At 40.3% G+C, this 15,422-nt stretch overlaps 1 protein-coding gene across 1 annotated transcript in view; it reads right to left on the bottom strand.

Annotated features, from left to right (window-relative positions):
- Positions 1 to 4,019: 4,019 nt before the first annotated feature.
- fastk (Fas-activated serine/threonine kinase) overlaps positions 4,020 to 15,422 on the bottom strand; it is an 87,171-nt gene continuing 75,768 nt past the window's right edge. Inside the window, exons 9-10 of the mRNA XM_028803864.2 lie at positions 8,671 to 8,785; positions 4,020 to 5,052 (exon numbers count right to left, since the gene is read on the bottom strand). Coding sequence (XP_028659697.1) covers positions 4,966 to 5,052; positions 8,671 to 8,785 — 202 coding nt within the window. The 3' untranslated portion in view covers positions 4,020 to 4,965. The remainder of the gene's footprint in view (positions 5,053 to 8,670; positions 8,786 to 15,422) is intronic.

Below are 15,422 nucleotides of genomic sequence, written 5' to 3'. Positions count from 1 at the left end.
AGCAACAGCACCGTCCAGAGGGGTGTATATGGGGTCTGCCAGGTCTTATGCTCCAAACTAATGAGGCACCACATCACTTTTTTTTTTTACCTGATGTGGAAGACGCACGCCATTACAAGGTACACAAAATACCTCAGGTCTATGGTGCACTCGACGGCTCACATATTCGTGCACCAAGTGACAGGAATGGGATTACGTTGACGGGAAAGGCAGACGGTCGGTCATTGACGACAGATTATTGATCAGGCACATTTGGGCGATGATCACATTTGCACTGGTATTTGAAAATGTATGTCATGTGACCTAAATGTGAAAAACATTTTCATTACAGTTTTGTAAATTATTACTCTGTGGAATCCTCAGAAAAACCACCAAGCAAGTGTATACGCTTTTTTTTTTGACATTTTTTGAGTTTTTATTTTCAAAATTCACGTATTTCTATTATTTATTTTTTTTGCAATTTCAAAATGCGCATTAAGGAGGTTAATGGAAATGCTGCTGGGTTGCCTTATGGTTTAGTCACAATATGGTGACAAATGATGTTATTTTTGTTAATCTAAAAAAAAAAAAAACCCTTAATGTCAGCGCTAAGATGAACCAGCAAGGTTTTGTCCAAATGAAGACTATACAGCTGCTGCTCACTGCTGAAAAGCACAAACTTAAAAGAAATGACACGAACACAACCAAACTGAAAATGGGCTGAGAAAGGGCAGTGGGTAACATTTAGAAGGAAGTGAGCGGAGTTGGCCAACTTCACAGTGGGCCTGAGTTGTTAGCGCTGGGGGGAAGCGGGCGTATCAGAACTGCTCCAGGACTAGTTGTATACTCTTCTTTTTACATTTTTGCTTTTTTTTTAACCAGGAGTTAATGTGGTTATTTCACTGGCGATTCTTACTCTTGCATATGCTTCATACAAGTGGCCACGAGTAAAACACTCCTGCTGTTCATCAGTTCTTCATTTTGTTGATGGTCACAGCGAAACAGCTTTACAGGAGACTGTCTTCTTTTGAATTGAAATGCGTAATCAGGGTATGAATTTAAATTTGTATAAATGGTTGCTTCAATCAGACTTGATTCTAACACATTGATGTGGACCATTATAACATTTTTGAAGGATTTAGATGAAAAGCAAAACCTCCTGAATTGTGGTTTAGTTTAACGGATTGCATACAGCATTGACATTTGCCAGCTGCACATTTATGTGGTGTATTATAAGCACGGTAAAGAAAACTACTGGAGGAAGATAAACTTTGCACAATGTCCACCTCTTCTACCTGTAAGGGACCCCTTAGTTGAACTGAGCGAGGGTCCAATCGGACCGAGTCGGCTGCTCCTCCCAGCTCGTGTTGTACTCGAGGCTTGACGTGGGCCTGTGTGTGGCACCAGCACTTCACCGTCTCTGCTTGGAAAGTTGCAAGTGGAGCGGCAGCTTGTGGTCTGACCTCTAATATGGCATGGATAGGACCACCAAGGGCCCCCATCGCCCACCCTGTTGTTTGATCCAAAGAGGACAGTCGCACCCACTCCCACACCCAACCAGAGTAAGAAAATTAGGGAGCACTGTGGGTACCCAAGGGTGAAACTTTCTACGCATGTCATCTTTGAGCTCCGCCAAGCTTTCGTCCTTTGACTTCACTTGGAATACGTGGCGACTGCATTTCTCAGCATGACTCCTTCTCAGTGCTCAGCGCAAAAATAAAAAAAGGGACACCATGCCTAAGAATAGCCCCCTCACTACAGCTTTATTACCGACAAATAAAACCTGGCCGAGTTCTGTTTTCTTTCCTCTATAACATCACCAAATGTCAATTCAAATCAGTCATAGCTTTTTTGAAGTTTGGAGTATTTAGTTTTACATTTTAGGTTTGTTTAGATAAAACTGTATTTGTCCCCAGGGGGAAATTTAGCATTTTATAGAAGCTGTTTATTTACTTACTTATCTACCAATTTATTTAAACACACAGGAATTACTATAAAGTAAGAAAATAAAAAAAAAAAAAAAAAAAAAAGTTCCTACTTGACTGTCACGGTTGAAGTGAGGCGCAGTATGTAGACATACTGCTGGTGATATTAAGGAGCCCCAGTAGAGGTTCTTGAAGACACACTTCTGCTAAATAATTCATTGACTGAAAGTACTCGGGGTTAGTGTTTCAGAGAGAGGATGTGCAGCATTTTTCATAATGGCACTCAGTTTTGTTTTATTTCTCTCCTTTGCTATGACCTCCAGGGGGTACAGACTGCATCTTACAACTGAGTTTGCCATTTTAAATAGCTTGTTGAGTAGGTGGGCCTCTCTTGCAGTGAAGTTACCAGCCCACCACACCACATTGCAGAGAATCACACTGGCCATGCCAGAGTTACAGAAGATGTGAAAGATGCCACGTCCCACATTAAAAGAAACGCTGTCTCCCATGTAAAAAAGAGCCTACCTGCCTGTCAGTAACGTGCACCCCACTCCCTGAATTGTGATCAGACATAGAGGCTCTTTGGTGTTGTGAAAGTCAATAACCAATTCCTTGGTTTTGCTGATGTTAAGACGCAGACAATTCTCTTCGCACCAAGCAACAAACTTCTCCAGCAGACTCCTATACTCATACTCATGTCGTCTCGTACCCTTTATCAATACCCCTTGTAAGTGCAGAATCATCTGGGAATTTCTGCAGGTGACATGACCTGGTGTTATATTTATGGAAAATGATGATCCGTGGGGACAACCCTTAATGGGAGCAGCGAAAAGAAGGTGAAGAGGAGTAAACAGCAAAGGAGAGACAGGACTGCTCCTTGCGGTGCTCCATTGTGTCAGACACACAGTCCTTGAGCCTCACAAACTGTACTCTGCCTGATAGATAGTCCATTATCCAGGACACCATAGGCTCATCTACCTACATGTCTCGGAGGTAACCCTTTAACAGAGATGGCTGGATGGTATTGAAGGAGAAATTAAAAAACATAATCCTCACAGTGCTGCCTAATTACATCCTCCACTCTAATATTTATCAGATGGGCAACCTGCAGTGGGCCCAGGTGGTCTACCACAAGAAGACTCATATAGTCCAAGACCAGTCGATTAAAGGTCTTCATGATGTGGGAAGTACTGTAAGTACCACTGCTCTGAAGTCATTAGGTGAAGATGCGCCTGCATTCTTTGGGACAGGAACAATACCAGATGTTCCACACCAGCAGCACTTTCTGAAACCATAGGGAGGAGGACAGACTGAACAGAGGACACCACAGAGTTGATCAGCACAAGCCTTAACAACTCGACAAGCGACGCCATCTTCTTCCACAGCTTTTCCTGTGTGTAGTTTTGTTAGTTGTCTTCTTACTTCTGGACAGTCACCACTGATGGTCAGAGGTGGACTTGTTACTGGCCATTCCAGATGATGTGGTAGGATGGCGTTGGGCGTCTGGTCACTGGAAGAGGGTGGCAGTGGGAGGGGAAAATCTATTAAAGAACTGGTTCAGGGCATCTGCTCTGGTGCCAAAAATTTACATTTAAAAGGCATCTTTAACATTTGAACAGAGCAGGTGCAGCTTGTTACTTCCTCAAGTGGAACACAACACAAAGTGATAGAAATCCGTTGTTGTCCCTTCCAAAGTCACCACCTATTATAACTGCAGGTTCAGAATGAGTCAACATTAAAGTGCTGCTGACAGAAGGGCCTTATTGGAATAAAGCTCTAGAGAAGTCCCCAGTGATTGATTTGGATGTTAAATAAAATACTGTTAACTTTACACGGTGAAGCTTTGGACAGGCACCCTGTCTCGGGACGGCTCCTGCCTCAAGTTCCATGCTGCCACCTCAATGACCCTGAACTGGGCTAAGCAGACGGGATGGGTGGGTGTTTGCTAATCTACCATATTCAAAGCAGCAGACAATATTGTTGAACTTACTTGGTTTTGTTTTGATTTTAGAACTTCTCCCCACTTCCGTATCTTTCAGTGGCAGGTGAACCGTGGAAACCTCGGAGAGTCACGGCAAAGGAGAGGAGAAAAGCACAGACAGACAGACGCAGTGCAAAGGTAAAACTGGGATTTATTTAGAACGCAGACCCGTTCCCCACACCTCGGATGGGTTAGAAGTTTACCATGCAATTCAAAATGCACCCAGAATTTAATGAGAACTTGTGTTTTGGTCTGGTTTACCAACTGTTCCTTCATCCCTCCACAAAGAACAGTCTGGGATCTCCATGAATTCACGTCCCTCTCTTTCCCTCTCTCTTTCTTTCTATATATATTTATATATATATTTGTATTTTCTCTATCATTTTATATGTATATATAGACAAACCTCTCTTTTTCTCACACAATCCCACACCCCCACCAGTATCCCAATCATTCCAAAAACAGCAATAAATTACAGTGTATGTCGTCCTCCATTAGGTTTACAAATAATCGAAAGAAAAAAATAATAATAACTTACAGTGTTAAATGAATGCACACAGTATAAGTGGTGGTTTACTACTGTGAATGGAAAGATGAAAGTGTAAAAATATTTTAAAAGAGCTTTAAATCTGAAGGAAACAAAAAAACAACAACAACAAAAAAAAGCCGTCTCATTGATTCTCAGATATGTTAGCTTTGTCATCTGGCCGTTCTTCTGCCGACCCACTAATTCTGAAGTCAGTCCTCCCAAATCCTACGTGCTGCTAAGGGCCCAACTTGTCACTACCAGGAGTCACAAACATGTCTTTAGGGGGCCATTTGCCTCAACAACCTGCCCACTGCAAGTGTCTCACTGCCAAGACCAATTTGCAGCCTACGTGCAATAAACGAGAAAATCTAACATAAAAAAGGAAATAAACAGTTAAAAATGTTATTACCCCAGCATCCCATCCCTCACTGCCAAGCTTAGACGGAGGGCACGGTGCTTAGACTGCCCTCCAGTGTGTCACACCGTTATTACTATTTAAAGGGAGCTCTGGCTGCCCCGGTCGCAGGCCTCAGCCAGCTGTGCGCCGCGTGTCATAAGGGCACATCCAGGAGCTTTTTGTGGAGGTACTGCTTCACTTCTTCAATTCCATTCAGCTTTTCCAACTCATGATACGGCAGCTAAATGAGGGGGGGAAAGAAAAAAAAAAAAGTCAAATACCATTTCCTTCATAATGAATGCCCCTAAACGTGTGCTGCCACCCAAGCCCACCCTCCTTGTTAACCAGCATGGCAGCTCGGGCCTGTAGATTAACACAAAGTCTTCAAAGCCACCATTCAGATGGCTCGTCAAGCCAAACTACCACAGACTTCTGACTCTTAACTTGCATTCAGTTCTGCCTTTTTTATGTTCTTCAACAAAAAGATTTAAATTGGCACGGGAACATATTCCAGCTGGCATAAATGTCAAATAAAGAGCACTGGTGGGGGATGCTGGCTGAACAAGAACAGGGAGGGCAAGAATGCTCATCTGCGTATGAATGGACATTTCTTTGGTCAACATAAATCCAATAACTGTGTACACGCAATGTTGAGGCGATATAAAGCATTAGGTTTTGTCTTTGTGGGAAAACTGGAAAATGTCAAGCATAAAGAGCGAGAATAGCTACCAAAAACATTCATCACTGCGCCATATCTTTTAAACTCATTCAATAGGCAGTGCCCTTGTAAAAAAAACAGGAAAAAAAAGTCCTCTGCGATCAACTCAAGTGAGCTCGATGGAGTGTCCCCTCAGTAAAGCCGTGCCGGAATAACTGGACATCTTGAGAGCTCAGCGCAGACAGAGGAGACGCACTTCGATGAACAGAATGAGACGCTCTCCTGTATTTCGGCTCAGTCTGCACCTTTCTCTCTTACTGGTAAACGCATCTAGTGATGCAAAACTTCTAGTCAAAGCTGAATTTCAAGAAACACTGGGATAAATGCTAAAAGTCAAACGTCTTTTTAAAATTTATTTATTGCACATTTGTTTGCATAAGGCACTAAATGACATGAAAATTCAAGTTGAATTTATACTTGTCAATTAAAATCAGTTATAAAACTGCAGTTGATGAAGAATCATCTCATTACTGAAGTCAGTCTTTTCAAGGATGACATATTAAAAACACAGAACTGAAAACAAATAAAACATGGGCATGATTATTATTACAATATTCTACTTGAGAGTCTGTGATCCTTTGATGGAAAGTGAACGAAGGGCGAGTACATGCTGGAAAGCGGCTAACAGTGGGAGTAAGAATTTGCTTGACTGCAATACTAGCACAGCTCACGTGTAGGAGCAGCACATGCGAGGACAAGAGAGGAAGTGGGGGACCGACTGTACAGGGAAGTCAGTCAGATCTTGACGCAACTAAAAAGAAAAAGATTACCTTATCATGCATGTGTGTGCAGAGAGACTGGCTTTTCCATTTTTTGCTTCGATATCGTTTTGGTATCAGTACTGGAGGTGCGAAAGCTGGTATCGGTACCAAAGGCAAAATGTTCATATCATGCCAGCACTAATCCTGATTCAATCTGTCCGAGTACAATCCTTCATCCTTGTTCTTCTCCCTTACTTTGTACATTTTCTTTTGCTTTCAGCATTGCGGTTTTTTGTGGAATTCATTAGTACTACCGGACCTTGTTGAAAACAAAACTGTACATTCATCTAAAGCTGGCATCCATGCCCCATGACGCAATGCAGTATGACATATCACTCATTACTAATGAGGAGCAAACATTGCAGAGTTTGCTTTGCCATGAGTTCCCAAAATCAGGGGAATGTTTGCGATATTCGCAGAAGTGCACTGAAGTCAATGGGGAAGAACTAACTGAACTAGATGTGACTGAAAAATAATGGTGCAGTCGTCTTTAAAGTGTCCCTGAGGGCTAGAGAAACATCTGCTAATTGTACTAGACTGATTATTTTGGCCAAAGTGCTAACCACTGCAACACCAGGATATCAAATAAGGCGGTATGCAGTCAGAGATGCACAATCATAGATTTCCTCAAAACAAAGCAGAAATGCCGAAATCATAGTCAAAAGTTGGAAAAAATATGTAGGTCTTTTAAAGCCAGAAAATTCAAAGTGGCATGTCATGATTGAAGCCGCTTGTTTGTTCTATTTGTTGAAGTCATGCTGAAGGCTCTCCAAACTGTTTGTGCTGATACTTTGCACTTTTTCTTCAATTAAAAAGATAGAAATGTCTTGTAAGCAGTAATAAACCTTTCATTATTATTATTATTATTTCATTGTGTTTCCTGTGTTGGGGTGGTTTAGGGGGCCTGTCAGGCTTCTTCAAAGTCTGTTGTTTATCTGCATGTGGCTAATTATTATGCTTGCAAAGGCACACACCTCCTTCTCTTATACTGATGTGGTACTCGAAGATCGACCTGCACATTGCCAAAAAACTTTGATCAATCTTTCTGGTTAATGATTCATAGCATACTATTTATCAAGATGAGTTATGGTTTTAGCATCTTGGTTCTGGTAACAACTTATATTTGCTTAATGGCTTATAACATTTCTCACACAGTTTTACTGTCTAAAAAAAAATAAATTAAAAGAAATGCCATGTCAGTTCTTTTGGTATAAAACAAGGTTCATACGGGAACCAAAAAAGAAAAAAAAGAATGCCTTTGACGTTTCTGAGACTTGTTATGGGAAACAATGGGAACTGGAAGTAAAACATCTTATTTCAAAATTCTTGTCACACAAAACAAAAGGCATATAGTGTTTAACAATATGTGTGAAATTTCAAGGTGTGGATAAATACTTGAGAACTTTCGTGGCTTGAAAATTAATGTATTGGTAGAGTTTTAAGGGTTTTTATTTGGACCAGTGCCCTGTAGGCGCCATTTTCAACCACAAGAGCAGGCACAATATTTTGTTTTAATAAAATAACACTTTATTTGAAAAAACAAAAATCCTGTAGCAAATTAATGTATACCAAGATCGTAAAACATTCCTTTGACTTGAAAAATACTGCAGGTATACTTTAAATATTATTGAGTCGTAATTGATGAGGTCTAAAGAAAACAAAATGAATATTTTGCTGCGGGCACTCCTCATCATTTCTGTGCTGTTCCCATTCACTGGAACAAAATTACTTTGTCCAACCAGAAACTGTTAGACTTCCACTATCATTTTGATTTTTTTGCTATTCAAGGTTATTTCTTTATTTCTCAAACATTTTCCTTGAGGTTTCCAGAAAATGCTCATCCAGCTTTTGACAATATGGTTGGTCTATCATTTAAGTGTAAATAGCAACAAACAGGTGGCATTTGGTCAGCAACCCACTGATGTGTGCCCACCCCGTGCTACACCAGCTGGAAAAAAAAACGTCAAATACAAGCAAATCCCATGGCAGGTGGTTTATGTGAAGAGCCATCACAACTCTTATTTCTGAATAATCAGATCATAAAACATTTTTTTAATGATTGCTGCATACACTAAAAAAAATTCTGAGATTAGCATAATTACATAGTAACTGAAATATAATAATAAAAACAATAAATGGTTATTATTTTAACTGTATCTGAACTCTTTAAACTCAACTTATTTGACTTACTGAATTTACCGTAGAAATGAAGGAAAATACAAAAAAAGAGTTCTGGAGGAAAAGTTAAAATGGACATATTTAATCTCCTTATTACTTTTCATTCTTTAAATATTTACTCAATTTAGAAGTGGTTAAAGTTTCACTTTTACATTATATAAGAAAAACAAAAGTAAAAAAAAAAAAAAAATTAGAGGATTACCTGCAGGATAATATAGCCAAGAAGATGAAGGTGTCGGTCCCTCATGGCTCGCGAGCCCACCAACACATCTGAATTGTGACAATAATGCCACTTGTCATTCACGGATATAACCACCCTGAGAAAAAAAGGGCAAGTTCAAAGGTGAGAAATACCAAAGCTGAACAGATGTCAACTTTATTGCAAATACTTGGAGATGTTCTTGTAATATAAATTTTTACTTCTTAGTCGGAACCAAGAGGACTTTAAACTGTGGCTGCATAATATGCTGGTATAGCACCTGCTGAGCTGAGGATCTGCAAAGAGAGGTGAGCTTAGCTAAGAGTATTATTAGTACAAGATTTTCTTTTGTTAAGGACATATACGTATGCATTTTATACATAATGTTTATACATAAATGCATATAAATAATAGCAGATCACCAGCAATTGATCATTTCTTGTATTGTCTCCTGATAAAGACCTTCATCTACACACCCCCGTCCCTTAGAATAGGGGATTGTCCTGTAACATAAAATACTGCCTACCATATGATTTTGCCAAATATTATAGCAAGTTGTTTGGTGGACATTGGGCGTTCTCTGTTACACAAAACTGTTCAAGAAGCTAACTGAAATAATTTAATATGTACAGGTGCTTATTTAAAATGTCTTTGATTAAAATAATCGATTAATTTCTAATATAACAACAGCCTATATATGTTTTATTATATACAGTGGTGCTTGAATGATAGTGAACCCTTCAGTAGTTTTCATATTCCTGCATAAATGACTTACAACATCAGATTTTCACAAAAGTCCTAAAAGCAGATATAGAGAACCAGCTGAACAAATGAGACAAAAACATTGTACAGCAAAACCTTGGATTGCGAGTGTTTTGAAAGATGAGCTAAAATTTGTAATAAATTTTGACTTGATAAACAAGCAAGGTCTTGCAATATGAGTAGTACGTATACGCTTTGTCTGCCAAGCGTCAAGTAATCACAACTGAGCTGATGGTTCTTCTCTCTCACTTAGGGATTGTGGGTAATCGTCTCCCATTCTCGGTCTCAGTTGGCATGTATCACTCATAGTTAACATCCGTACGAGTGTATACTGTTTAGCATTGTGACCACGTGTACTGTATGTGTTGTAACATGTGAGTCGTTGTCTTGCACCCCAAAACACGAAGCCGAGTCTCAGTACTTTAGCAACACCAGCTTTATTCCCCGTGAAACAGGAACAGCACGGTTATTTATTGTCGCGGGATCTGCCACTCTCCTATACAGAGACCAAGCAATCAGGCAAGGTCGGGGCAAGGTTAGTGGCCAAGTAGTACTGTGCCCTGCATTTATAATTTTCCTTGTATCACCCATCAATGGTAGGCGCTTACAGCATCTCCGCAATCTTTTCGGATTCGCTGTTACGGCGAACTGCCACAGCGCTGGGAGCCTGCAGATTCCAGTGAGCCAACAGATAGCAGGGATTCCATTAGTTAGAGTGAAAGTCGTCCTACACAATAACCCTCTTCTCTAGTCTCCCTCACACCAGCCACGATTCATTTCAAAGGTAAAGTGCAGGTTAATTTATTTTATGTATTTTTACTTTATATTTTGTGTTAATCATTTTTATATGAATAGTTTGGGTTGTGGAACGAATCATCTGAGTTTCTATTATTTCTTATGGGGAAATTCGCTTTGACATGTGCTCGCAATCCAAGGTTCCACTGTACTTGGTATTTATTTATTGAGGAAAATCACCGAGTATTACATATCTGTGAGTGGCAAAAGTATGTGAACCTAGCAGGTAATCTGAAGGTGAGATTAAAGTCAGGTGTCATCAGTCATGTGATAATAATCCGGTGTGAACGGGCACCCTGTTTATATTAAGAGAATAGTGCTCTATCAAGGGCTTCATCTTCAAACACGTATGTGCAGTATCAGTGTATCATGCCACAGACAAAGGGCATTTCAGAGGACCTCAGAAAAAGAATTGTTGGGAAAGGCTACAAAACCATCTCTAAAGAGTTTGGACTGCACCAATCCACAGTCAGACTGATTATACACAAATGGAAGTAGTTTAAGACTATTGTTACTCTCTCCAGGAATAGTCAACCAACAAAGATCATTCCAAGGGCAAGGTGTGTGATTGTCTGTGAGATCACAAAAGAACCAAGGGTAACCTCTAAGTAACTAATAGCCCCTCTCACAATGGTTAATGTTACTGTTCATGAGTCCACCTTCAGGGGAACAACAGACAACAGTGTGCATGACATGATAACAAGAAAGAAAGAAAAAAAAAAAAACATTGCTTTCCATCTATAGTTTGCTGAAGAGCATGTGGAAAAGCCTGAAAGCTAGCGGAGTAATGTTTTATGGACAGATTAGACCAAAATACAATTTCTTGGTTCAAATGTTTGCTGGAATGCAGTGTTTTTCTTCCTCCATAGGAACCTCATCACATCTGTGAATCATGGTAGTGGTAGTATCATGCTTTGGGCCTTTTTTGCTTCATCTGGGCCATGACAGCTTGCCATTGTGGATGGGAAAATGAATTCTGAATTATACCAACAAATTCTAAAGGAAAATGTCAGAAGTTCTGTTCATGGACTACATCTCAATAGAAACTGGGTCATGCAGAAAGATAACAACCCCAAGCACACAAGTTGTTCTACCAAAGGTTAAAAGGTGGTTGAAGAAGAATAAAATAAGGTTTTAGAATGGCCAAGTCAAATTCCTGACCTTAACCCAAAAGAAATGTTGTGGAAAAATTTACTTTTGCCCTGTGCAAAGTAGATGTCTTAAACGATATGCCAAATTTATAGCTTGTTAGTATAACATCTGTGGAGGGGTTAAACCGTGAGTTTTAAAGAATTCACCCTAATATTTTATTTTCCTCAAAAAATAAATGACCAAGTATGATATTTTTGTCTCATTTGTTTATCTGGGTTCTCCATATCAAATTTATATATGTGTATATACATATACACACACACACACACACACACACACACACACACACACACACACACACACTCACTCAGCCACTTTATTAGGTACATCTGTTAAATTGCTTGTTAACACAAATACCTAATCAGCCAATCACATGGCAGCAACTCATTGTATTTAGGCATGCAGACATAGTCAAGAGGGCCTGCTGTAGTTCAAACCAAGCATCAGAATGGGGAGGAAAGGGGAGTTAAGTGACTTTGAACTTGGCATTTGTTGGTTCCAGAAGTGCTGGTCTGAGTATTTCATCCGAGTATAAACCATCTCTAGGGTTTATAGAAAGAGGTCAGAAAAAGGAAAAATATCTAGTGAGCAGCAGTTCTCTGGGTGAAAATACCTATAGGAAAATGGGCAAACTGGTTTGAGAGGATAGAAATGCAACAGTAACTCATATAACCACTCATTATAACCGAGGTATGCAGAAGAGCATCTCTGAATGCACATTGAACCCTGAAGCAGATGGGCTACAGCAGCAGGAGTCAACACCGGGTGCCACTTTTGTCAGCTAAAAACAGGCAACTGAGGCTACAATTTGCACGGGATCACTAAAATTGGACAACAGAAGATTGGAAAAACATGCCTGGCCTGATGAGTCTCGATTTCTGCCACGATATTCGGATGGAAGGGGCCGAATTTGGAATCAACAACATGAAAGTTTGGATCCATCCTGCCTTATATCAACAGTTCAGGCTGGTGATGGTAATGTAATGGTGCGAGGGATAGTTTCTTGGCACACTTTGAGCCCTTTAGTACCACTTGAGCACTGTTTAAATGCCACAGCCTACCTGAGTATTGTTGCTCACCATACCCATCCCTTTATGGCTGCAGTGTACCCATCTTCTGATGACTACTTCCAGAAGGATAACATGGCATGTCACAAAGCTAAAATCATCTCAAAATGCTTTCTTGAATATGACAATGAGTTCACTGTACTCAAATGGCCTCCACAGTTACCAAATCTCAATCCAATTGAGCACCTCTGGGGTGTGGTGGAACGGGAGATTCGCATTATGGATTTGCAGCAACTGCGTGATGCTATCATGACAATGTGGACCAAAATCCCTGAGCAAAGTTTCCAGCACCTTGATGAATCTATGCCACAAAGAATTACGACAGTTCTGAAGGAAAAAGGGTGTCCAACCCGCTACTAGCAAGGTGTACCTAATAAAGTGACCACTGAGTGTATATACAGTATATAAGGTGGCATGCAAAAATTCAGGCACCCTTGCTTAAAATGTCTGTTACTGTGAATAGTTAAGTGTGCAGAACATGAACTGATCACCAAGAGGCATAAAGATGACATTTCTTTTCAGCATGTTATGCAAGATTAGTGTATTGTTTATATTTTATATAATTGTACAGTGAAAAAAGAAATAGAGCATCATGCAAAAGTCTGGGCACCCCAAGATATAGGGGGTCTCAGATAACTTTTCCCAAGGTCTCAGACCTTCATTTGCTTGTCAGGGCTATGGGTTGTTCACAGTCATCGATAGGAAGCTCCCAGTGATACAAATTGCAAAGCCAAAAAAATTCAGACTCCTCAAACCTTGTCCCAGCAATAAGCAGCCATAGCCTCCTCTAAGCAGATGATCAGCATTTAAAAATAAAATAATTGATGCCCACAAAGCAGGAAAAGGCTACAAGAAGATGGTAAAGTGTTTTCAGGTAGATGTTTCCTCTGTTTGTAATGGTTTTAAGTTAACAGGAACATGGGAGGTCAAGTTGAGGTCTGCTGGATTGCCAGAAAGGCAAATAAAAACCACCATTTGACTGCAAAAGACCTTCAGGAAGATTTAGCAGACTCTGGAGTGGTGGTGCACTATTCTACTGTGGAGTGACACCTCAACAAATATGACCTTCAAGGTACAGTCAGCAGAATCAGCACCTTAAGTTTGCAAATGAACATCTAAAACAAGCCTGAGGCATTTTGTAAACAAGTCCTGTGGACTGATGAAGTCAAAGTAGAAATTTTTAGCCACAATGTGCAAAGGTATGTTTGGAGAAAAAAGGGGGCTGAATTCTAGGAAAAGAACACTTCAACTACTAAGCAAGGGAGTAGATTGATCATGCTTTGGGTTTGATCAAGGAACTTGTGTTACAGCCAGTGGTACAGGGAACATGTCAATGGTGGAGGGAAGAATGGATTTAAATAAATACCAGCAAATTTTGGAAGCAAACATCACACCATCTATCACAGTCCCCCGTGAATAGATCTGTGAATAGATCTCAAAATGAGCAGATCATGCAAGATGGCCCAATAATCTTTCAGAATTAGAAGCCTTTTAGAGGGTTGAATGGGCAAAAATACCCCAAGTATTTTTACAAGCTGAAGTACTTGCTAAAGGGGGTGTTACTAAGTACTGACCATGTCGTGTGCCCAAACTTTTGCTTCATGCCCTTTTCATTTTTTTTTTGCTATTTTATACCTCTGAATGATGGAAATAAAATGTATTTTTGCTTCAAATATTAAATAAATACAGTACTGTGCAAAAGTTTTAGGCAGGTGTGAAAAAATGCTGTAAACAAAGAATGCTTTCAAAAATGGAACTGTTAATCATTTATTTTCATCAATCAACAAAATGCAGTGAATGAACAAAAGAGAAATCTAAATCAAATCAATATTTGGTGTGACCACACTTTGCCTTCAAAACAGCATCAATTCTTCTAGGTACACTTGCACACAGTTTTTGAAGGAACTCGGCTGGTAGGTTGTTCCAAACATCTTGGAGAACTAACCACAGATCTTCTGTGGATGTAGGCTTCCTCACATCCTTCTGTCTCTTCATGTAATCGCAGACACACTCGATGATGTTGAGATCAGGGCTCTGTGGGGGCCATACCATCACTTCCAGGACTTCTTGTTCTTCTTTACGCTGAAGATAGTTCTTAATGACTTTGGCTGTATGTTTGGGGTCGTTGTCCTGCTGCAGAATAAATTTGGGGCCAATCATACGCCTCCCTGATGGTATTGCATGATGGATAAGTATCTGCCTGTATTTCTCAGCATTTAGAACACCATTAATCCTGACCAAATCTCCAACTCCTTTTGCAGAAATGCAGCCCCAAACGTTCAAGGAACCTCCACCATGCTTCACTGTTGCCTGCAGACACTCATTATTGTACCGCTCTCCAGCCCTTTGACGAACAAACTGCCTTCTGCTATAGCCAAATATTTCAAATTTTGACTCATCAGTCCAGAGCACCTGCTGCCATTTTTCTGCACCCCAGTTCCTATGTTTTCGTGCATACTTGAGTCGCTTGGCCTTGTTTCCACGGCGGAGGTATGGCTGCAACTCTTCCATGAAGACCACTTCTGGCCAGACTTCTCCGGACAGTAGATGGGTGTACCTGGGTCCCACTGGTTTCTGCCAGTTCTGAGCTGATGGCACTGCTGGACATCTTCCGATTTCGAAGGGTAATAAGCTTGATGTGTCTTTCATCTGCTGCACTATGTTTCCTTGGCCGACCACTGCATATACGATCCTCAATGTTGCCCGTTTCTTTGTGCTTCTTCAAAAGAGTTTGAACAGCACATCTTGAAACCCCAGTCTGCTTTGAAATCTTTGTCTGGGAGAGACCTTGCTGATGCAGTATAACTACCTTGTGTCTTGTTTCTGTGCTCAATCTTGCCATGACATGAAACTGTCTTCCACAACCTCACCTTGGTAGCAGAGTTTGGCTGTTCCTCACCTAGTTTTAAGCCTCCTACACAGCTGTTTTTGTTTCAGTTAATGACTGTGTTTCAACCTACGTGTGACATTGATGATCAT

This window comes from Erpetoichthys calabaricus, chromosome 6 (genome assembly GCF_900747795.2).
Source record: "Erpetoichthys calabaricus chromosome 6, fErpCal1.3, whole genome shotgun sequence".
Classification (NCBI taxonomy): Eukaryota; Metazoa; Chordata; class Cladistia; order Polypteriformes; family Polypteridae; genus Erpetoichthys; species Erpetoichthys calabaricus.
Note: the sequence above shows the minus strand (reverse complement) of the source record. Positions and strands in the feature narration are given on the sequence as shown.